Source organism: Poecilia formosa, unplaced genomic scaffold (assembly GCF_000485575.1).
Source record: "Poecilia formosa unplaced genomic scaffold, Poecilia_formosa-5.1.2 Scaffold25, whole genome shotgun sequence".
Taxonomy (NCBI): Eukaryota; Metazoa; Chordata; class Actinopteri; order Cyprinodontiformes; family Poeciliidae; genus Poecilia; species Poecilia formosa.
In genome coordinates, this window is record NW_006799964.1 from 1,419,361 (window position 1) to 1,445,060 (window position 25,700).

A 25,700-nucleotide genomic window follows, 5' to 3' on the forward strand; every position below is an offset into this window, starting at 1 on the left:
GTCAGATTAAATGGAAAAAAATGACTGTTAGCCAAAAGCTAAAAATGATACCTGAAACACACCAATCCCACCCTAAAACATAGTGATTACGACACGTATCATTTTTATTCCACGTCATAATTACTGTAATTACTGTATGCACTACAATCTTTGCCAATTACATACAATTTAAGCAAAACACAGTAGATATTTTTAATATGACAAAAAGTTACAAAAGTTAACCTTGTTTGAATAGCTTAGCCAGACTTTGAACATTGAGACATAAAAGAATATGTCTGCAAATATTAAACATTGCACGTGTTTTATAACAGAAAGAAAGAAAACAAATAACAATACATGTTTTTTTTTTTTTAATTGAGAAAATATTAGTAAAAAACTGGAGAAGGAAAAGAACAGCAACATAAAGAAGAAACCCCGGAAGGGACAGAAGGGAGAAAACCCCCCCAAAAAAAACAACAACGGCAGTGAAAGTAAGTCAGGTCTCCATATAAGGTCTCTCAGCAAGTGTTGGAACATTAACGGAAAGAGAGACCATAAAGCGAAATGTGACAGAAAGCCATGGAACAGACAATGCTGCATTCCAAGTAGAGGTAAGCAAAAACCTTTTATATGGCTTAGTGTTTTGCCCAAAAATCACTCGACTCTACCTCCATGCACCTGAAAATTCTGTTTTTGTTGGTTTCTGCTTCTTTTAAGTTTGGCTCTTCAAGACATCCTCCACAAAATATAAATACTGATATGAATATGTCTCGAGCAGTTCCTAAAATGTGATTTGTAAAAGGATGTTTTAGTGTGGTTTCAGTACAATCCTCAAGTTGCTTCAGATTTTCAATGCTCCAAGCACCTGTTCTTCTGCAAACACTCTGAATGTGGGGAGGGGGAAACGGTCTTCATGTGCAATGAATTATTTTCAGTGTTCATCTGTCTGTGTGATAAAAACAAGATCAGATAAACCTTGATGTTGAATGTGCCTTCAGAGAAACAATTCACGAGACGACAGACCACCAGAGGAAATGGTTTGTGATTTGTCCTTTGTTGATATTTGCCAAACATGCAATATCTCTTCATGTCTTATAAATGGCCAGCCTTTCTGTTGTTCCTTCAAGATAACATTTATGTCCCCTTTTCCTTGTCTCCCTTGTCATCTGTCTTGTTTTTGTGAGTCCAGCTTGCTGGAGAGGAAGCTGGAGGCAGTCCAGGTCTGCTTGGCAGAGTACAAAGACCAGATTCAACTGACTATGACCATGGCTTTGGGAGCAGGTATAGATTATCTTCGTTAACATCAGTTAAAGTGCAACTAAGGACTTTTATTCATAGGTCTTTTATTTCTGGATTTCAAATACCAAAAGTGTTTACACATGCCTGAATACCATGGTGCCTATCTGTTGAATATGCAGCTGGAAAGTTTGCAGATTTTTTTTAATTTATTTTGTATACAAAGTATGCACATCTGATTTTGCTTAATGTAGTTATTTCTCAATTTCTGCAGCTATATTGGATCTGTTTGCAACACCACATTGAAAAATCTTTATTCAAAAAAGAAATTAGTCAAAGGGTTTCCCTTTGCGAGAGATTTATTTAGTTTCTCGTGTATTTATAGCTGTGATAAAAACAAACTCTTTAAACTCGAATGTTTTAGTATAAAACTGACCCATCATTCGTCAACTAAACACACTAAAGGTGTGTGTACACAAAGGCTGCATGAAAATAACTTGATATATGCACTTTCTGGGGTTTAAGATTTTAAAATGATCAGCAGATGTGGGCACTTCTAAAAGTGTAGGAGTCTACTTCTCTGGACAATCTAGCCGTTTGCTAGCATAATGCTAAGCTGGAAAGGCATCAGTAATGAGCATAAAGAAGCCTAAAAGTGATGTAAGTGTTATATACACATTTCCAAACAATTTGGAGTCCATTATTCTGAAATTGCTAAAGAAATTTACCTCAAAATCAGACTCTAAGACACAACTTCAGCACTCTAAACCACAGCCAGCAAGTTGAAATGAAGTTCTAGAGAAGCAAATGAGAAATACCAACATATTCACTGGTCAAATAAGAAGTTATCAGCTGAAGATTGGCCCAAACTGGATCCTCTTCCTGAAATGATCTACAGCAGCTTAAAAAAGGTTCAAGTTGTTGAAATGGCCTAGTCAAAGTTTAGTCTGCAAGTTGAGTGAAATACTGTAACAAGATCATAAGAAAGTTGTGGTGTACTGAATGTCTGCAAGCTGTCACATACCAAGACATCTTTACTTGCACTGATTATTGCAACAGCGTCTTCACAGGTCTGTCCAACAAATCAATCAAACAGATGGAGCTGATCCAGATGCTGCTGCTCGCATTCTGACTAAAACCAGGAAGATAGAACAAATAACACCAGTTATAAGGTCCCTACCCTGGGTCCCTGCAGCTCAGAGAATAGACTTTAAAAACACTGCTGTTAGTTCATAAATCACTGAACAGCTTAGCACCACAATACATTAAAGATCTGCTGCTGTTGTACCAACCTTCCAGACCCCTCAGGTCTTCTGGGTCTGGTCTGCTCTGCATCCCCAGAACCAGAACCAAACGAGGAGAAGCAGCATTCAGCACCACAAATCTGGAACAAACTTCCAGAAAACTGTAAAACGGCTGAAACACTGTGCCTTTAAATCTCGACTAGAAACCCACCTGTTTAGAGTTGTATTTGAAACATAATCAATTATGAATTTAATGATGGCTCTTGACTTAATGTAATGTTTTTATTGTTGATTCTATGTTGTATGACTTTGTGTTTTTGTGTTTCTTATGATGTAAAGCACTTTGAAATGCATTGCTGCTGAAATGTGCTATACAAATAAAATGTGATTGATTGATTGATTGATTGATTGATTGATTGATTGATTGATTGATTGATTGATAAGGCGCTACAGGACTGTCCTGTCTTCAGATGTGTACATTGTGTTTAAACAGAATGGATAAAGCAGAGAAACCACTTTTTTTTTTACACTGCTAGCTGTTAATTGATGGGCTCAAAATAATTTTTCTTACTTTATGACTACATGAACGCTTTCATATAATCCTAATCTGCTTCATTGATGGATGTAAAACAGCTAAATAAATTAGGAGAATGCATTTATTTTAATGGGACATAAAAGATCTCACCAGCTTTGCAGTATAGTTTTGTTCCTAATTAAAATTTTGTTTCAGGCCTCATTTCCATGGTGGTAGCAGCATGTGTTCTGAACTTCCAGCGGGCTGTCAGGCTACTTGTCATCTCCTTGGTAACCATCTTTTTCCTGGTTTGGAATTGGATAATGGAGCGATATGGTGATTGTATGTGGGAGGCTCTCTCTCCTACCAGAGACCTCCTTAGTAAAAACTGGTTTTGGATCAGATGGTGAGAAAAAAATTATCTTTTTTTCCCCCAGCAACCCTGTTTTTTAGCTTCAATTTCACAGGACAATCAGAGTCAATGTTGAACCATTATGGTGAAAATCTCTTTCAGGTGATGTCATGAAAATTATGCACTGTACAGTAAGGACAGAAAAGAAATTCTGTCTCCTAGTAACAATAATGTCTTCAGAAGGTGAACGCAAACAAGTCCTGCAGCGCACATAAATGACAGTAATATGAACAGAAGCAGAAAGGCAATTAATATATTCCATTTCAGATACAGCCATTCACCCTTTTATTTAAACCGTGGGAGCGAAGTAGTGCAGAAATTATTGTACCATGTCAGCATCATGACAATATTGAACAAGAAAGATGCAAAGAATGACCATTTAAGTTTTGTAATGTTCACCTCTTTGGGAAGATTTGGTGTTTAAGAACTCTTAATCTTGTTCATATTTTAATTGCATACAAAGAATACCAGAAGAAAGTAGCCCAAATACAGTAGTGACATGTTCTGATGAATGGCACTGTCTAAAATACAACCGGCTAAGCTGAAAGTGAGAGAGTGATGGAACATTTTCATTGGGAGTGACCAGGATGAATAAGATAGAAAATGGGCAAATTAGAGGAATAACTAAGGTTGGGTGGTTTGGAGATGAAATCAGAGGGAAAGATGAGATGGTTTGGACATGTTCTGAGCAGAGTGGGTATATTGGAAAATGGATATTTCAGCTGTCTAGCAGCAGGACGAGGACAACTCCGAAGAAGATTCATGGACATAGTGAGGAAGACATGAAAATGGCTGGTCCTACAAATGAGGAGGCAAAAGATAGTTTGAAATAGAGGCAGGTGATGCAGTGTGGCGACCCCTGAGGGGAGCAGTACAAAAAAAGAAGGTAAAGGTAGAAGACTATTTTAAAAACAAAGTCAAATTCCTTCCTCAGATTTACATAACAGTTCAGATGAATGAAACCTCTCCAATAAATGAAAGACTAGCTGGAACTGTTAAAATTACTAAGTAAGTAAACTATAAGCAAAACTTACTATGTTAATTAAGATGTAAATGAAAAGCAAATTTCCTAGAGAACTCTGAATTCTTGCATAAATCATAAACAGAATGAAGTGCTGCAAAAAAATCTGCCTGAATCCGTACTGGTCGCTGTGGTGTGCTGGCTGGTTCTGGACACCGCCCAGCTGGGAACCAGACAGCTTGTGTCCTACTGTGGTTTGCTCCTGCTTATTTTCATCATGCTGCTGTTCTCCAAACACCCATTCAGAGTAAGAAGAAATACAGATGCACCAAACCTGCAAGGACTATTAATATATGTTTGACACAAACTATGTGTTGGTTTTAGTGGCCTTGGCACACTTTGATCTGTGGAGTTGGACTACAGTTTGTTTTTGGCTTGCTGATCCTCAGAACCACATTTGGATTGAGTGCAGTGAGGTGGCTTGGAAAGCAAGCAGAGATAAAAAAAACAAACAAACAATGCAACTAAAAGTTTTAGTTATATTGATTTTACTCTTTGTTTTTACTTTACTTTTTAACTTTTTCTTCAAATACCCAAAACTGAAAGAATGTCATATATTACAAATATTTTACTATTTAAAAATCTCATCCTTGCAGACGTTTCAGTCGTTCGCAGATGCTGGATCTCAGTTTGTGTTTGGTGATAGTTACACTGACCACTTCTTTGCCTTTAGGGTAAGATGTTGTAAGATTATCACTGTAACTTCAATATAAGTTCTTGTATCTTTAGGAGCTATTCTTGAATCCTCAATAAAGTTGTACTCTTCTTTGACAAAAGAATTGTGTACTTTCTGCAAAACACAGTGAATATTTATACATACATACATACATACATACATATATTTTATATATTAAAAACATTCAAAATATGTACAGAAAAAAATCTTTGTATGTTGTATCATACCATCAGGTACCTCTAATCATAAAAGATGGGTGCTTAAAACAGATATATTCTGATTAAGATCAACCCCAGACTCCAAGACATTAGACCTCATGAGAATACAATAAATCAAGCTGAAGGGAATGTCGCACCTGTACCTCCTCACAGGTGATGCCCATCGTGGTATTTTTGAGCTCTGTCATCTCCTGGCTCATCTGCAAGGTGAACTAAATATTGCATATTTAACATGATTAGATGTCCATTAGAATTTAGCTTCTTTCCTAATTATAATGCTTTGTTGTTAGATTATTATTTTTCTTTTTTTTTATGCCAATCTGATTTTGTTCTTTTCCAGATTGGATTCGTAGTACAGGTTATCATGGGAACATCCCCAGCAGAGTCAATGGCTGCAGCTGGGAACATTTTCCTTGAAAATGTGAACTTCTACTGTTTTAAGTAGCAGTCAGTAGCATCATACTGCCTTATTTTAGTGATCTCATTAAACCCAACTTCTATTTTTGTCTCTTTCAGACTGATGCAGCTCTCCTGATTCGTCCTTACATCAGTGAGCTAACCGTCTCTGAGATACACGCTGTGATGACAGGAGGCTTTGCCAGCATTTCTGGTTCCATTTTGGGAGCATTTATCTCTCTTGGGGTGAGGAAAACATAGTGGCAAAGGATGTTCATGAGTAGGTAAAAATTGTCGGAGTTAGGATAGATGTTCATGTTCTGTGCTCCTTCTTCAACTTTCAAATGTTTAAAAAGTCATGAATATCCTAAAGAAACACCAGGGATTATTTGGAAGAGTATGCATTAACCAATCAATATATGATTGTGAGATCAGGCACGGTCAGACTGAGAATGAATCCCCAACTTAAAGTTGTTGTATATACTCAATATATTTATAAGGTGACTTAATATGAACTGTGTTGACCAATTTTTTCCCTCAGATGAAAGATTATCGGGCTTTTTGGCTCAGAGGTCAGTTTTGAACTATTTGATTTATGTCTTTTATCTTGTCTTTGTAATTTCAGGTAGATGCAACACACTTGCTTACAGCAACATTAATGTCTGCTCCAGCCTCTCTGGCCATCGCCAAAATTTTCTGGCCTGAAAAGGAGAAGACCGTTTCAATATCCAATCGTGACCTTAAACTGATCAAAGGGTAAGTAAGACCATATTACTAACCATTAAGTATGCAAATACCCATAACACAACTGACAAAATCACAAATGAGATGTAAACATGTTTTTCTGTCAGACTGATTTGCAGAATTGGATATAGATTGTTTCTCAATATATGTATTATTGCATGACATATTGTCTTTCTTAATCTGAGATATTCTATGTTTTATTCTATTGTCGGAGGTTTAAGTATTTTTACCTTCATATTATAACTTAAAGTATAGCAGTAAATGTTTCGAGGTCGATTAATACCAGTATACACGATACATTTTGAGAGAAAAGATCGATAAGATTAATTAACCAGATAAAACTACCATATTTTATCTGAACATGGCAGATGTGTCTTTCATTTGTTTTAAATGTGTGTGTTTTCTGTGTCCTCAGAGAGAATGAAAACAGAATGCGAACTGCATCCCAAGGTGTAGCTCGCGCTGTAGGTGTGGTAGCAAACATCATCTCCAATATTATTGCCTTCTTAGCCTTGCTGGCCTTTTTCGATGCCGTCCTTTCATGGCTGGGTGGGATGTTTGACTGTCCACAGCTCAGCTTCTCGGTAACCAAAGTGCAGCACAAATACAGACTTTTCACTGAATACATCAGGGATTAACAAGTATCCCGTCTCTTTGCCTCTTATATCTTCATGATGGGCGTTTCCTGGGAGGACAGTTTCATCGTTGCTGAGCTGATTGGAAAAAAGACATTTCTCAATGAGTTTGTGGTCTATCAGAAGTTGTCCGAGTTTATCCAGAGAAGGACAGCAGGCGGGCCAGGATATGTGGACGGTGTAAAGCAATATATATCTGTAAGTTTTTAGCTGTTTTAAAACTACAGGTATGTGGGTAATTATATTTTAATCTATATATTCATAACAAATCAGAAATCTATGTGCCATGTGGATGTTTAAGCAGAACCAATGATATAACACTGCCAAAAGGTCCATTTATTATCTACAATGTCATTATGCGCAATATATATGCTCTTAAATGCAGAGATAATAAGAAGATTATGAGCTTGTGTAGTTGTTCCATGAAGTCAATATATGTATTTGAACAATTTTCTGTATTTTAAGCCATTTTTTACTATTAAATTGGGATATATAACAATGTAAATATTTTGATTCTTGTATATTTGTTAAAGCATATTGTTTTAGACAATATTTCGGCTTTTACAGCTTGGATCAATGAAAAACTAAAAGAATTGATTTTTTTTTTTTTTTTTTTTTTTGCATTTTTCTTGCCATAATAATTTTTGAGGGGCTCATCCCATGACCTTTCTGGACACGGACACTTGCCCCTAAGNTTCCCTCAGATGAAAGATTATCGGGCTTTTTGGCTCAGAGGTCAGTTTTGAACTATTTGATTTATGTATTTTATCTTGTCTTTGTAATTTCAGGTTGACCTTTATGGACACGGACACTTGCCCCTCAGCAGATCATGAGCACTGGAACTTGAACTTCTCAAAAGTCCTCCCTCATTCTGCACATTATAGTTGTTAAATTCTGCCTGTAATTTACTTGGTGCTTTATGTTTCTTTTTTTAAAATGTGATTTTATCTGTTTATATCTTGTTTTTCTAGACTAATTATTTTATTGCTTAGGTCCACTCAGAAGCTGTTGTAACCTATTCTTTGTGTGGATTTTCTAACATTGCCTGGGAATGTCTATTGGAGCGCTCTGTGAGTGAGTTACAGAGGCTGTACTCTCAAAAGTCTTGAGGAATTTGTCGTGGGAAAAGTTTTTTTTGTTTTGTTTTTTGTAGTGAATTTTTGATTTACAGTATAATTTGGAAAAACATGGTGAAAAGTCTTAATTTTGGGAATTTAAACATAATACTAGGGGGAATTTTTCTCTACACTACCCTCCCAGCTTCTGCTCTGCTTGTATATATTATAGATTCAATCCAGAATTTTGCTAAACTAATTCCAAAATACAGAAACAATTAATTTATAACTTGACATAGCTAAGTATTATTAACTGTTATTAGGTATAAATAAATTGTTCGTCTAAACTGCTACTACTTAAGAAACTAATTGATGAAGTACATATGACATATTTCTAAGCTTTTGTTCTGATACCTCTGCTGCCTGAATATCATTGCTTTGTGTTTGATGTTGCACAATGTTTTGCTCTAGTTCTCCTCGTGAGGTTCTCCTAAAATGTAGCTACTACTCTTCTAGCTGTCATGGCTCCAAATAGACAATCTGATATTTCCAGATGTGTTCTCAGAGCTTTGACTGCTGGAAGCATGGCCTGTTTCATTACAGCATGCATTGCTGGTAAATCCTTCATAGGCCTGTTGCGATAAACGATATATCAATTAATCGCACAATAAATTAAACCTATCGACCTTATTTTAATTATCTGCTTTATCGTCTCTTCCTGCCTTTTTTTCTTTCTGTTGATGACACTGAATGAAAAAAGGCTCAGCTCCGGTGCTCTGCACTGACCCTCCCTTCCTACTTCCTTAGTGTAATGTCCAGCTCACACTACACGAGTTGTCGGCCCATTTTCAAAACCTGAGACACACATTAGCCGACAGAAATCCTGGGTATAACGGTTCAATCGGGTTTGATCGTGCCATGTGGTGTCTAGCCACATGGGCACGAAATAATGGCTACAAGTCCAGTTAACTAATTTTAAAACCAGGCATTAATCAATGCTTTACCAGAATCTACCTGTGATATGTGGCTAGAGTCAGCGTAAAGTTCTGACTGAATGAAAATCATTATAACTTATTTATGTCACGTTAACAAAGAACAGCTGAAAACTTACCGGGTTTATCAACTGCGGTAGCAATTTGGCTCCAGCTCCTCCCTTTGTCATTTCTATATTCTTTGCACGAAAGGTTGAATAAATATTAATGTTGTTTCCACAAATCATCTCCGATGTCCGCTGGACTTCGGGTTGCGCCGTGTCAGCTGTTTGGGATTCCCCTCCGTAATTTCCCCTTAGAAAGCAGGAGGAGAATCCGGCTTTCTGATTGGCTGTCACATTCAGCTTTAAGCTCCCAGTCGGGGAAAACCCCCGATTTAGATCGGAGCGGCCACGACGATCTACCGTAACCCACCACGTACTGCAGGATGATCGGTTACGAAATCACCAGCGACAATCTTGGAACGCCCAACGATCTAAGATTGTCATAAGGGGAAAATAGGGGGGGGAAATCGTGTACTACTGCATTAGGTGGTCGGATGTGCCCATCTTCTTTATTTAAATCTAGTGATTACTGAAGGGCAATATAGTATACAGACTTTATAATCTGCACTCTTTTTGGTTGAATACAGTATTTATTTCCACTTTGGCTTCATGTTGTTTAGTTTTTATTTAAGTTTTTTTGTTAATGGAGACTGAGAATCAATTTTATTTTTGTTTTTGATTGTTTTGTTTATTTAGTTTATCAGTTCCAGTGTTATGTGTTCTTTTGAAAATAAAGTGTATCTATCTATGGCAGGAAATCGCATGCATTATTAGTCAATATTATCGTTTATCGCAATAACTTTTTAGACAATTAATCGCTCAGCAAAATTTGTTATTGTGACAGGCCCTAATCCTTCATTCACTTCCTAAAAATGGTTCCATTCAGATAACTTTCTCTAGCAGTAGGGTGACACCTAGTGGTAAATTTAATCATCATCCTCAAATTCTCAACTTGTTTTAAGTGTAGGTTGTTTTTTAGCTGTTGTCAGAGGGATTTTTGTGTCTCACCCCGATCTAATGTTGCTCAAAAGCAGCAAGACTGTAAATGAATTGTGACACTCAGACCTTTGCACACATTTTAAATGGCGTTGTAACTTTTGCGTCTTGTCAAGGAATTTGTGTAAACCCACTAAAAACATTGACCTCCAAGTTAGTCATTAATTACAAATAATCTTTTACTGCCTGTTTTTTCCCTGGCTCTCTATTTATGTCATTAAAAAAAATCAATTTTTTTTAGTTACAAACAAATTTAACAGTTTTTTTTATGTGCTATATCTTCTCTCTTTTTTTTTTTTTTTTTTTGCTATTTTACCACAAACTATTTCATCTAGGTATGCTGTTTATTCCTGATTGCCAACACTTTCTGAGCTCAAACAACAACACCAACCTAACAAACAGCAGCAAACAACTGCTGGACTGCTGCTCTCAGCTGTATAACAGGTATGTGGATGTGTTTGAAACAACTATTTTCTACTTTCTTTTTTTTTTTACTTTAGATTTCATGAACACAAATAATATTTTAAGCATCTCTCTGCAGAATTAAAGAACCCTTTAGATTCAGATGATGTTTTATTGTAAGGAATGTGTCTGGATTTCAGTGTGATGGTGCACAAGCCGTGGAATGTGACAGTCGGAGGAGGATTCACAGAGAGCAGTTTGTGGGGCTGCTGTGCACTAACTCCACCCCAAAGATTCAACTGCAGCTTCACAGTTTGATTTCTTTCTTTTTTTTTTTTTTTTTTTTTTTTTTTTTTACTGGTGCATTTCAAACATCTTTTTGGACAAATCATTACCACATATATCTATGAATATTTTTTAGTTTACAATACTATGTTTTTATAAAAAATAAAGAATGAAAAATGTTTTGTATCAATTAATTCAATTGACTAATTTATTTTTTTAATATGACAGTTATAAAATAAGAGGACTAAATTAAATTTTTTATTTGATTTATATATTTCATTAGTGATGCTTTAAATATTATTGGTAATATTAAAGATGATGCACACATTAACAATGTTTTGGTGGACAATTTTTAAATTTCACCCACACTTTATTGTGTTATTGTTCTTGTTTTAGGGTAAGAAGTAGTTGTAGTATTTTTGCTGTTGTTGATTTAAAAGAAAGAGTCTATTTTAAAATTAATCATCCTTATTATATTCACTATAGGCCTTTGTTAACTTCTGGGCAGAATATTACAGTAGTATGATACAGAAAACAGGGATTATTTTTGGCATTGTCTGTTATTCCTCTTGTTTATCATACATAAACACCATAATATTTAAATCTGTGGAGACTCCACACAGAAAAACCAGCAGTTAGAAAGTTTTGTTTGACTTAAGTTTTGTAGAGCTTAGTGTTTAGCTAATCTGCCCTGTAAACCCTCTGTAGTGACTATTTATCCCATTAAAACCTAGAGGTTTGCACAAAGGTAATGTTGGACATATGAAATCAAGAAATGAGGACAATCCTCCCTCCATTAAAAGGAATGCAAAAGCAAAACAGACTGCAAATGAGCCAACAGACCTATCTCAAAACAAATCCTCTTTTAGGGGGCCCTAGTAAGCCAAGATGGAGGAAAAACTGATATCTTAGAGCTCCTGCAGGTTTAACATTTTTGTTTAAAAAACTACAAATTCTTAATAATTGTGACCTAAATCGGCTAAATAAAAGCTTTATTTAGCTTAAAGAATTTGGTTCTAGCCGAAATTTCTAAATAAATAAATGGCGGATAAACTTTGTAAATTCAAGTACGGCGGTAGCTCACCAAAGCTAACGGCTAACACCAGGCCCACGAGGCAGCCAGAAGATGCTATTTTCAATAGCGACCGAACCGCTTATCCCCGAACACGGAAGCTGACGTGCCTATAGGGTTCATAACATCACCATATAAATTTGTAGGGTTTTTCTTTTCTTCCTTGTGTTTGGATAGTATTTACAAGGTCCACTATATGAACTTCCATTTAAAAAGTTTCTCTCAATCGCTTTGGTAGATTTCTCGAATCATCCTCAACATCTGCAAAACAGTTAGTTCACTTCTCAAAACAATGTGGAGTAAAGCAAAGCAAAGCACCATGAGTTACACGAAAAAGCCAGTCTATTTCTCAAAATCCTCAGTTCACCTCTCAAAAATAAAACCAGTCAATTTTACACATTACCTCAGAGTGACAAGTCCTTGTTTCATTGTGTGCAGATAAAACCATCAAATGTATTACTCATGTTGTCTATCTAACAGTGTACTCTGACAGTTCTGTTCTAATGTAAACTATGGCTAACGTTATTAGTTGTTTTAAAACTACAGCTACATGTATGCAGTTCTGTAGGAGTTGCAGTCAAGTGTCTTTTCTTAGTGAATCCAACAGTTTCCTTTTTGACCAGTAGATGTCACTGTTGACATTTAGTTCCTCCTCCACAAAATTGACACCTGAGACCACTTGTTAAAGCTCGCTGGTCTGATAGGCAGGCCAATTTTTTAGGAATCCAGCTCATTACCACTAGCCAATGTGATAAAATCAGTCTGATCAGGGGAACAAAGAGAAGGGTTTCGAGAGTGCAGTCATAGAAACGCCAAATGACAGTGTCTTCATTAAAAACGGCACAAGCAAAAGGTCAGATGGCTCCCTTCTCGGTGGGCAGGAGGTGCGTTCACATGTGTGAATTTCACACACCCACAGAGAGGGAACATTAAAATCAGCCATCAGAGACTGACACATAGGGCATTTTCGGTCTCAGTGTTTCCATGTGTCCTCTGTGAATAAAAAAAGAACTCATCGTGTTAATATTTAATTACGAGAGGGGTGGAAAAAACTGAATTTTAAACATGAGATATATGGAAAACACCATACTTTTATATTGTTTTGCTGATTTGTTTGTCGCTGGCACATTTAATCCTATGATCCATATAAATTTATAATCAAATCACTGCAAACCATTTTCAGAGCATTTGGTTTTTGACACCAGTTGAGCTCCTTCTGTTTGAATTGGAAGAGCACATGACTGAATATATCTCTACCAAAGCAGACAGCTCAAATCTAAAAGAACTGACAAATTGAACTTTTAATATGCGTTTTGTTATAATTAGGAAAGAAAATGTTGATAAAAGACAATAAAAATAGTACTGCATAGATATTGCTTATTTTTCATATGTTGCTTGTCCTTGGATGATTTGCTCACGCTTTGTGAGGATTTGCATATCAAAAAGATTCCCTATGAAGTTTTTGAATAAGCACGCCAGAGAAAATGGCTACAAAGAAGAATGAAATATGCCTTAAATAGAAAAGTTAAGCCAATTAGTACCTTTAGTGCTAAAAGATAAAAAAAACTGACTGAAAAAAGGAGGATGAAATTTCTCAGCCAAGTCGTTACTCTGTGGTTCATTATTTAAATCTTGTTAAAGTCTGCTGTCAGAACCTTTGTACTAATAGCAGCAATTTGTCTGGATAGTTCCTATAATTGTCTTTTCTCTGTGTTTTTTTTTTATTTTTTTTGTCTTTGATCACAGTGAAGCCACAGGTGAAAGGGAAGTGAAAGATCTTAAAAACATGTCAGGATATATAAAAATAACAACTTGAAGAAGTGTTGGTAACAAGTAGAAGTCAAGTTCAAAAACTGTCAGGGCTATTGATACATGTCATTGTGTGAATACATCAAAGCCTATGGTTCTACTACTCCTCTATTATGACCTATGTTAAGTAACCAGTTTTTTTGTGTTTTTTTTTGTGTTTTTTTTTTTACTGAAGTTTAATCTGGCCAGGTGTTTCTGTTTAGCTGTGACACCTTCCTGTGGAAAGGCCTACGGCTGAACTATTGCCGCCAATAACCTGCGGGAACCCAGAAAGGACTGCAGGACCACCAGTGCTTTGGTATGTTCTACTCTGTCATCCCCAGTCATTTGAGGTTCTGCTGGAGGTTTCTTATTTTTAAAAGAGAGTTTTGCTATCCACTGTCGCCACATGCATGCTCACTACAAAGGAATAGCACCAAAGACTCATAAATCATAAAGTATATCTATCCATATTCATGGAAAAGCTTGATTCATATGAATGTGCTTACTCCAAATTTAACTATATACAAAGCTGCCTTTTATCCTAAAATCTGGTTAATATCACCACTTTATGAAGCAAATACAGGAGAAAAGGCAGACAGTCAGGGCACCTGATCACTGTATCACGTTTTGTGCGTAACAAACACTAAGTGATCCTAACTACATCTTTAATTGCTCGTTGACACGTAATTACATGGACGTGTCCTTGCACAGAGTGAGAAATTAATCAGGAGAATCCCTGACAAATGTGTGCAGACAAAGAGATGATATGCATCCTTAATTGTGTCTAATAGGTTTATGACATGTTTCTCATCAGTGGATTATGCAAAAAAGCGGTAATTATGTTCTTCAGATGAACATCATTTACACAGACAACTTTACATTAAAAAGGAAATTTAATCTAAGACAAAATGTTTTGCAGTCAATTGCCTCAGCATTTATTTATTTACATTACCGTTATCGGTATTGGCTACATATATGAAATATTATTGTTTAATTATATGATTCTACCAAGTCAAACAATAAATAATTCAGATGTCAATGTATTTTGATAAGGAGTTTGTCTTGGTATTTAAGAACCTTTAAAACTTTAGTCAAAAAATTCTGTTAAGACATTTTAATTTGTTTTTAATCCACACTATCCTGTTTCATGGTTCAGAACCAGGCTTTAAGTAGAGTTTCGAAATGCAAAAAAGGAGCAAATCAAAAAGTCAATGTTCTCCTTGAATACCTTTAAAGCTTTGACCAGCTAATGGAAAGCCTGTTTGAGTTCAAATGTCATTTTCATAAATATCAAAACCTGCTTTTTGCTTCTGTTTCTTTTTGCATTTTGAAGCTCTGCTAACTGTGTGGGTGTGATCCAGCAGTCTGAAATGCAAATATTTGTAAAACTTTCTTCAGGAGGTCAAGATTTTAACCAGATTCAACATGTGTTTTTTTTTTTTTTTTTTACATATATTTTTTTATAAACTCCAAATTATTATTATTATTATTTTTTTGTATTTGTTTAAATTTTTAATGGATGGTGCACTAAGAACCTGATTGGCATTGGAGCAGCATTCATGTTTTATTCTGTCTGAAGACAGAGCATCTTGATCACAGATTCGCACACTGGGTAAATATGTGCTAAAAAAAAACTCAAAATAAGTTTTGTAGTTTTATTGCAGTAACAGTATCCCAAACAAAACAAAAAAATCTAATTTGAATCTAAACACGTTCATCAAACAAGTAAAAAAAAAAAAATCTCAAGTTAATGAATAAATCAATTGTTCTTAACAAAATCTAACAAAATCAACAGTGTCACAACTAGCAGCACTTTTAGCATAAAATATTTTGCAGCTGGACAATGCTAATGCTGTTTGAATTTTGTCAGGATAGCTGTGCAACAACTCTGTTATTTGTAACTAATGCAGGAATGTTTTCACCTCTATCTGTAGAACCTAAATTATCGCTTGCAGCATTGAACTCTACCCTGTCATATTGTTTTGCAGTCAAATTGTTTTCATTTTATTTATATTTACTGTTTTCTGTCGAAACCGCCAAGTAGTATTTTACCGTAGCCTCTGAAATGAGAAATGAAATTTAAATTATGTTATATTATATTCAATCATATTCTATGCCTGGTGGAAAAATGAACGTGACTGAAATAAGTGTTACGTGTTTCAAACTTCAACAGAGAGACCCAGGAATTTCTGTTTCCTTGAAGTATACCTGTGATGAGGCCCATTTCATTTAGCCACAAAATTAAAAAGACAAACACGTGCAAAACGTATCAAGTAACAAGTTACAGGAAAAATAGCAACTTTGCCTCTGCAGACATTTCAATCATTTAAAGGTCTGAATTCGGTGGAACTGTGGCAGACAAAGCTGTATGAGGAAGACCCAAGTTTATTCAGCCAGCAAACACTTTGAGGAAAATTATGACGGAGGAGAAACAGGTCTTCACAACTAAAAATGACAGTAGCGTTAATGGGAGATGATGCAACTGAAAAACAAAAATAAAATGTTAATTTTAAAACTCTGAGCTGCGTCTTCAGAGGGCCTGAAAAGAGGGAGGTGTAGATGAAACTGAAAATAAATGAAAGGTTTTTAAAGACGGGTGTATTTAGGGTTTCTTCATCTCAAAAGTGAAGTGAGTACGGATTATCGTCACTCAAAAGTTGCTTAATATTTGGTTCCTTCAGTAAAATCATATAAACACTATGTATTTCTACCTTATCAGCATTATAAATGCACACATACATATATTTTGCGCAGTGTATATCTGTAAGTATCTTCCTGACAAAACAACCAAGGATAACTAAATGTGTCATTGGCACATTTACTCATCAAGGACATTTATTTGAAAGAATAATCAAACTTTTTGTTTTGTTGTTATTGTTATTATTATTTTTTTTTTTGTGTAGTTTCTACATTCCTAACAAGATGATGGAGATAATCTCCTCCAGGTCAGGGGTAACGTTGGTGCTTCTTAAATGGTTTAGCCGGAGCTGCATTCGGCCTCTTGTTTGCAGTTAGTTCTCAGAAACAGTGCAGCCTCGCTCTCCTTTAACAACACAAATCTGAAACAGCTTCTGGGAAAAACCTCTGCTGAGAGACTGTTTTATGACTAAATGTGTGTTTAGCCGCATGTGCCCTTCATCCCATGTGCTTTCACCCCCGCTGAGAGTGCTCACACACACACACACACACACGCACACGCGCACACACACACACACACACACACACGCATAGTGGTTTCACTGAAACACACATCCACAAGTGTGTGCTTGCTGACCAAAGCCCAAGCTTGTCAGTCACACACACACGCGCTCCCTGGAGGCCAGGCGGGTGGTCTGGCTGGGATAGAGATGGACACATGCTGGGATCATAGCTGCCATGTGTGATTCAAATTTCTCCTTACTTTCTCTCCGTCTTTCTATCCTCCTCTCATCCGTCCTTCTCTTATCACCAGCGCTGTCCTCCCACCTCTGCCTGCTGTGTTTATGGTCCTGCGTCTTTAAAAACCTTGACTCTGTCAAACATATTCTGCACACCAACTCTCCAGCCAACTGTTCCTGAAACCCATACAGGCAATTAGACACTTGCGATTAAAATCTGGGGGATTTTTTTTTTTGCAACTCTTTGCTCTCTCTCTCTTTCTCTCTATCAAAGAATCATGTGTTTTCTGCCTTGATCCCAGACTCCACTCCTTCCTTCTGTTCTTGGGTACCAAACTCCTCATTACTCTAATTTAGAGGAAAGGCTGCTCCCCCCACATCTCCCCTCCTCTCTAATGGGTTCTGGAGGCCTGAAGAATATCAAGTGCTGCTTAATTCTTTAATTCTATTCAGCCTTTACATTCACACCATCCCTCCACCAGCTCTTCGGTCCCCTTTTTCATCAATTTGTGTCCCATTTAGTATCCCAAAAGAGCAGCTACTAAAACATGTTTTTTTTTTTTAAATGGAGAAGGAGAGAGATGTAAGTTTTAAAAGCATATCAAAGCATCACATCCCGTCCCTCTTCATGCATGCTGTTGTTCCTGGTATCCAACAAGTGTTTACATGTTGTTGCCGCTGCTCATGCTCCACTGAATGTGTACTTATTTAACCCTATCGTTTCGCTGAAATAGGCCGATCTCCATGGTGACGGTAGCAGCAGAGAGCAGGTGGAGGGCCCTTGAGGATGCATTAGGACCTTCTTGCGATGAGCAGGATGCATCTTCAATGTGAGCTGAACTCTGCATCTGGGCCCCGTTTCAAGGGCCTGAGCAGGGTCCATTGTCTCGGCCTGAAATTGTCAGTCACTTGGCATGAAAAACTCAACTCGGAGCAATCTAAATGACCCGGTTACTTTGATTAGGAAGCAAAACTTTTACATCGTGTAGGAACTTTACATCGGGAGAAAAGAAAATTGTAAATAATAGTTGAAGCACAACTGAACACTCAAATCAAGGACTGTATGCTTTAAAACCTACCCTTAAAAAAGTAGATGAAAACAGCTGAACTGTGCTCAATATTGTCCATTTAAAGCAAGATACTTACTTAATGGGTTTTACATGGTACATTTTCCTTTTAAAACAGCTGAATGTCCGTTGAATTTGATGCAAAAATGTGCCATTTGTAAAAATAAAATGAACAAGGAAAAAATGTACATTAATGAGATACACTTTGAATACACTCTAGATACTACATGATGATGCCTTCAAAATATGAATAAAGAAAAATATCTAAATGAATAAAATGTCCTGTGATGGACTGGCAATCTGTCCAAAGCATAGCCCATCTCTCGCTTTTTATTTATTTATTCAAAGTAAATTTGTTTTAATACATTTTGTTGATGTTTTTAACCTTTTGAGATTTGTCTGCAGTTTTCATTGTGCATCAGTTTATTTGTATATTTAAAAACATCTTGTATGAAGCTGTAAGGACAGAGCAGCAGTCCTTAGAGCTGCGCTGCTGGGTAGGGAGACGCAATCTTATCATACAAAGAACTATTTCTGCTGCTTCCCTCTTCATTTCAAATTTAGCCTTGAGCCAAAGAACCAAGTAAGACCACAATAAAGAACGATTTTTTTTGTACACATAAATAAGTATGTCTACCTTCAAGTGTATTGGGAAAAGTGCAATCATGCAGAGAAAAATAAAGCATAAAGATTTTTATGTAGCTCTTTAACCTTCTTAATTTCCGTGACAGTTTTTGTGTTTTTAAATTATATTTTGCGTGCAACTGGAGTACTGAGAGAGAAGCTATACATTCACAGGAAAAACATGAAAACTCCATGCAGAAAAACCTCAGGATTCAAACCCATAACCTTCTTCCTCCAAGTCGACAGAGCCACTGGGCAGCCCTCATTTATTTTTCTCAACATGCTATTTTTAGTGTACTAGTGTTGCAATTTGAAATTAGCCTTCAAAATACGAAAGGTCACAGGTCACATCACCTGCACAAAATAAAACAAAAAGCTATCATTAAAAATGAAACAAAAAGAACATATTGTAATGTGTCAAAAAATAGTTTTCTTTTCACCAGCAAAAAGTGAATAAGACTGTCCCATGACTCACCACAGATATTTGGCTTTTTTTTTGTTTGTTTGCTTTAGCAAAGTTATTTTTAAAAAAAATAAAAAAGGAAAACAAAACTTTGTGAAGGTGAATCAATCACTTTCCTCTTCCTGAGGTCACCGACTAGAGCTTGAGTAACTAATACATAAGAGACCACAGCCTGTCAGTCTGAAGCTTGAGCCAAATATAAAGCTTTCAGAAACATACAGAACATTGGATTTATGACAGCACTATCTCTATCAATCACTGTGTTCTCAGCCAAGAAACACCACGAAAGTGAACAGCACAGAGTCAGTAGCACTTTCTATGGATAAAAGAAAAAGATAAAAATAAAAAGATTACACAAAGCTAATGTCACTAAATTTGTCCAGCAAAGAAACACAGCTAAACGGAAGCACGTAGTAAGATGTACTTTCTAAAGAAAAGAGAAACAATGATACATGGAGATAAACACATAAAAGCCATGGGTGCTTTTTATGGAAGAGAAATACAAATGGGCACAAAGTTAATAGCAGGATTACTTCTTTCAATCTTTAGTACTTTAAAAGAACAGCACTGAGGCAGGACTGCACTGAAAAAAGTCAAGACATGTGAAAAGAAAGACAGAGAATACATATAGTGTTAAAGGTAGAAATAGCTCTGTCAATTATTCTGTCCAGGAAAGTCACTTGTTAGACTGAGCTAGTTTTCCATGTGATTTATCAACTCAGTCTGAATGCACAATGTTATAATTTGCATGGCTATGATTGACTGAATGATTTAGTTGATCTGAAATGTATTTAGATCAAATTAGATCTATATAGCGTTCTATGATTTGACCTTACATAATGCCTTAAGATGATACTTGTTGAGAATTGGGGGTCTATCGTTGTCTTAGGTCATTGAATTGCTGAAATTCACAATCACTGGCTGTGTGGTTATAAACTTGAACAATTAAAAGTCTGCGTGATTTCGACTATTTATTATAAAACGTTCAAAAAGTCTCTACATCATAAGTGAAAGTGCTTTGAAACATATGCTAAGCTACATGAACTTTGCTGTATTTTATTTTTCTAAGACCTATAATTCATTATGAAATCAAACCCTAAAAAAAATGTTTACTCAAATATATTCAATATAGCGTTTCATAAACTGCCAAAACTGCTTCTAACTAAAGAGAAACAAGTGAGATTGTCTCCATATTGTCTTATAAATGGCAACATTAATTCCTTCGTTGTGTCTCTATCATAACATGGAGAAATTGTAACTCCTTCTCTGTGCTATGTTCCTCACTTCCCACATCCTGTCACTTTCTCCTCATGCCATCCATCATCAGGAAACACCTCTTCGTTCTCCTTCTGCTTTTTTCTCAACTTTGTCTGCTTTCTCTGGCCACCCTCATCACACATCCATAAAAATTCTTCCCTTGTCTTTCAGTTCTCCTTTTTGATGCCTCAAACTCAATCAAAATGGGTTTCGGAGTGAAAAGCATCCCAGTTTTCCTCGGCAACTGATTATTTAATTGAGTAGCCTGTCAGAGACGGAGCAAAGAGGAGGGGCAGTTTAATTATAACTTTTCAAAGGCACTAATGCATGCTGTTGAACTTTTGTTTTGACCTGTGCAAACTGCAGCGGAGGAATGATTCTTGGAAAAATCTTGAACAAACCATTAATCAGAAACAAAAGATCATGTTGCTTTAAGGAAGCAGAGAAAAAAAAATACATAATGATTGCGCCCAATGTTAAAATTGGATTCATTCTTTTGCAGATTCAAGTAGACTCCATGGAGAACTTGGTGATATACAAAGATGAATTTCTGGCATCAATATAAAAACAAATGTGGTTACAGGGCAAGACATTTGCAAGGGTGTGATAATGCATTCTAATGGGCGAGCAACAGTTATCAGCCAGCTGGACCATTTCTGATCTGATCCATTAATACAACTTGATTATGTCCCTTTAGGCACCCAAGATTTGTTATTTATGTGTGAATGGGCATAAATTAACTACTGATTTTTGATTGTTTAAATTTGCTTGCTTAAGTAACTTGCAATTATTTTCTTATTTACTTTTACACATTCGTGCATTTCTGTATGTGTGACTGTAGATGAACAGAAACTAAACTGAGAAAAAGAACTGAGGTTTAATAACTGATTAAATTCACAGGCCTTTTCAAAATTAACATAACAGTAAACTATTCAGAAGATACCAAAATTGGCCCAAAAGTATTAAACCCGACTCTCCTGGAGGAAGTGCTTGTAAAGGAATATTTATGATTATGGAGCATATTTCACTTGGCTTTACTGACAAGGAGAAGCTATTTGTGACCATCTTTGTCATTTAACCTTTATTCTGAACTGAATATTATTCACCTTCATGAATTCAAGCTTTAGACCAAAATGTCATTGTCTGTGAGTCTTTGTGTTTTGTTACTCACTTTGGTTTTGTGTTTGTATCCCTTCGGGTTGTTGGGGTAACTCTGCCTTCAGGATATGATTTACTCTTTGCTTGTCTTTCTCAGTTTGTTTTTGTTTTTCTGTGCTATTCAGGTTGATTCGTGTTTGTATTAGTCTTTAGTTTGAGGCTTCATCAGGTACTTTGTGCTCTATTCTGTTCCTTCCTGTAAGCTTCCTGTTTATTTAGGTATGCCATTCTGTTAACTGAATAGTTCTCATGACAATGAATCACCTCCTCAGCGTCTGCAACCTCTTTGTCAGATCATTCCAGAGCATGTCGCTTTCCATGCTGGGTTACCTGCATCCCTCTCCCTGTTGCTTTGCTCTTCCAGTCAGATGTTCTTTAGTTCCTCTCATGCCTGTGTAATAATAAATATTAGAAAAAAATATATATATTTAAAAAATATATTCTAAAACATTTCTTGAAAGCATTATTGGACATTGTCGAAAAGTTCATTTATTTCAGTAACTAATTTCTTTTGCAGATTTGTCTTCTGAGGAAATATCAAGGACGCAACATGAGAAAAACAGTGATGTAACATTTAGACACCTTATGTCACCTGCATGTTCGACATGAGGATGTTTAACACGTATGTAGATGTATAAAAAAAAAATTAAGCAACATCTAATAAAGAATGCTGTGAGGACTAAATTGGAAACTTCAATAATTGTTCAAATGTAAATAAAACATATCAAATCCTCACACAACCTTTTTCCGCACAGAAGCTCACTGCTAACCACCGAATAATTTCTCTTTCCATCTCACCTTGTAGTTTTTTCTAATGGATCTCATTTCCTCTTACTTCCATCTTTCTCCCCATGCGGTTTCCTGATGTTAACCTTTCATTTCATTTCCTGCATCTTGTATTGAAGTCATCTCTTCTAATAAACACGCACATAAATTAAAATCTTAATGGCATATATGACTGCAAGCCATTTGTCTGGCCTAATGAGCAGTGGCTAATAACCAATCAACATCTGCAATCTCTCAGGCCTCGGTAAATTTTGGCAGGTTTTCTGTGACCGTGTGTCCAGATCCACTCGTCCCCCATGTTTTTCGTCGTGGTCGGGGAGCCTCGCTGACCCGATCAGAACATAAGATCGATGCACCATCTGTCTTCCGTCCGTCCGCTGTGGTCTTTTTCAGCTCTTTATTGTCTTAATATGAACTGAAGCTACAGAACTGGGCTTTGGGATATTCAGGAGGTGTAAGGGCAAAGTAAATGCACTCTGCACAGCTTGTCAAATTACTGTCCTAATGGCCAGCCTGACAGGCTGCCTCTGTTCTGAAGAAAGAAAGGACAAGTGGAGGGGAGTGAATAATTCTCTCTCCTGTCATAGCAAAATCATCCATTCATGTCTTTATATAGTACCTCTGTTTCTTTTCTTTTAAACCCTGAATCTCAAGTGCATCATGCTCATATTGAAATGGTAGTAATGACTTGGTGGTACGGGAGCAGAATGTGGGGAGAGGGGGCAGCGGCATTGTTGGCCTGTCAATCGTTTGTCTTCACGCTTTCAAAGCCACTTTGTTAATGGGACTTCCTATTAAGTCTAGTTAATCATTCACTTGAGTCATCCATAAGAGGTTGAGCACCGGATTAATGGTTTTGCCATAACTGAAGTAGGACATCTTCAAAAATAATTGTGATCTTTTCATGTGATTCTCGTGATATTTACTGTAAAGAAAATTCCATAGATTAATGTGATTAATTTTTTTTTTTCCTCATTAGATTTTACTTTGTTAGGCGATGATTAGGTCAAACCTTTATTTTATTTTGAGGTCACAGCAAAATTATATAAGAAATATGGAGGTGCAGACGTACAATTACCATTGCAGCGTCGCTTTTCTTTACAATGTGCCTCCATTTATTTTTATGTTTATAATCTTACACAATTAACACCGTCCACTGTGGAATATCAACTATCTTGATTTATGATTCGGAAAAGTCTGAGTCTGGTTTTTATTGCATTTACTGTCCTAAATGACAGACCTAATAATAAAAATGAAATGAAAAAAAGAAGAAAGGTTGAAAGACGAAGTAATTCCTTTATTTCAATCACAAAGGTGATCAATATGTCTCATCCAACTTATTTCATGCATTAAATGGCCCATCTGCCATCATTCAATCATGTTTAAGCCTTAAATGACCACAAATATTTCATTTTGACTTTTGTGAAGTGGCTTTAGCAGTTTCTTTACATGTGAATAATAAATAACACCATTTATCCTGAGTCTAATGATCAGTTGATCTACATAGTTTACTACTGTTTACAATCCTTGTTATATGGATCTAAAAAACTGGAACACAGCTGGTTTGATTTCACCTATTTTTATTTTATTTTATTTTTTTAGCTAAGCTTGATTAGATTGTTGTTGTTTTTTTATTTGTTTTATTTTGGGGAGTTTTTAGGACAGCAGTGAATAATTAGGTTTTGCTCCTCAAACAGACCATCTTTACGGTACATGCAAATTTTTCTAGTTTCTGGTCAGGTTTTAGAAGTGACTCTCTCTCTACTTCGCTGGTATAATTGAGGAAGACAATGTAGTTCCTTTTAAAAGAAACATTTTGTTTTCTTATGAAGATTTAAGTCAGGCTGTAACAATTCAAATTAATTTCCGTAGCTCAAAAGCAAAGCAAACCATTTGGAAAAAAAGAGTTACTCCAAAATTTTCATTCAGGCACAGTTTCAATGTGTTAGTTTTGTCTAGTCAGTATTTCTGAGATTGGTTTTTCTTTCATGATTAAAACTTAGAGCAAATCATAATGACCACAATTATGAACTAGAGGAGTAAATTTTTAATGCAATATTTTGTGCAAATAGAAACTACAAAGAATTTCAGTTGTAGTTAAATTTTGTTTGAGGGAAAAATAAGTTACTTCTAGTCTATTTTTCAAAACATCAGTAACTTATCTCTCTGTATATTGACATAGATACAACACATACAGTAAGATGTCATGAGTTATCTGTGTGTGTGTGTGTGTGTGCGTGTGTGTGTGCGTTTGATAATGCTTAATTATTTTTTATATTGAGGACCATGGTAAAATAGGATTTTTTCTAAGTGTCCATCCGTCTGTCCGTCCATCCATCCAGAAGAGGCCAATTCAAAATAAATAAGTGCATTTTTTCGTATTCTGTTCTTTAATGATTCATATCTTAATCATAAAAAAAAGCTTGCATACACACACACACACACGCATGCACAGGCACACAGAGTCCCACACACATGCACAGATATAAAGAGGTATGCTTTTGCCATGACGAGAAACCATTTGCTCATTTTGATGGAGGCCTAAAAGAGAAGTTGAGCTGTCTAAGTGGATTTTTCATTACTGAATGTAATAGGGCAAAGAAAATTACAGCTGCTACAGCAGAAAGAGCATTAGGATTGCTCATGTACTTTTTTCCATGGATATTTGTAATTGGCAGAGTGCAGATAGATGAACATTAGAGAAATTATCACGGTGCTCATGGTGCTCTGTGTAGTGATGTGTGTGCTCTGTCCTTCCTGTCTTAGGCTCCTTCATTTGCCTGCTATCAGTAATTTGGGAAAGGTACTTCCAAAACTCATAGAGGATGATTTTTTTTTTCCTTTGACTACTCCAAACCAACACAGAAGTGGAAAACTAACATAATCTAAAAAAAATAAGGTTCAAAATGGAAAGCTATTAGGGCAGGGAGGCACTTTCTTGTGCAGACTTTGAAATATATCAATTATCCTGTGCCCCTGCATGAGAAACTCTTATAGACTCAAAAATTGTAATTTCCTCATCATATTCTGCTGTCCAGTCCTCCAATGAACTCACACACTCACAGGATACAAGTATTATAGTTGATAAGCAAAGAACGTTTTTTTTTTAAAAAAAGAAAGAAATTTTAGCAATCTTTTTTCATTCGAGTCCTTTTTCTTCTTCGCTCTCCTCACAAATGAAATCAAACCTGTAAATAAAGTATAGCTAATTAGCTAGAATTTAATTACAGTAAAAGCATTGCACTGGAGTGAAAGT

At 36.1% G+C, this 25,700-nt stretch overlaps 1 protein-coding gene across 1 annotated transcript; it reads left to right on the plus strand.

The window, feature by feature from the left end:
• Positions 1-375: 375 nt before the first annotated feature.
• LOC103135466 (solute carrier family 28 member 3) lies at positions 376-10,882 on the plus strand. The gene is given in 15 exon segments (XM_016669444.1): positions 376-1,260; positions 3,190-3,381; positions 4,511-4,653; positions 4,731-4,842; positions 5,001-5,080; positions 5,454-5,507; positions 5,641-5,721; positions 5,817-5,942; positions 6,322-6,452; positions 6,856-7,273; positions 8,068-8,116; positions 8,119-8,145; positions 8,647-8,745; positions 10,498-10,606; positions 10,765-10,882. Coding segments are annotated over 15 exon segments (2,034 nt in total). The 5' UTR covers positions 376-965.
• The last annotated feature ends 14,818 nt before the right edge of the window (positions 10,883-25,700 follow it).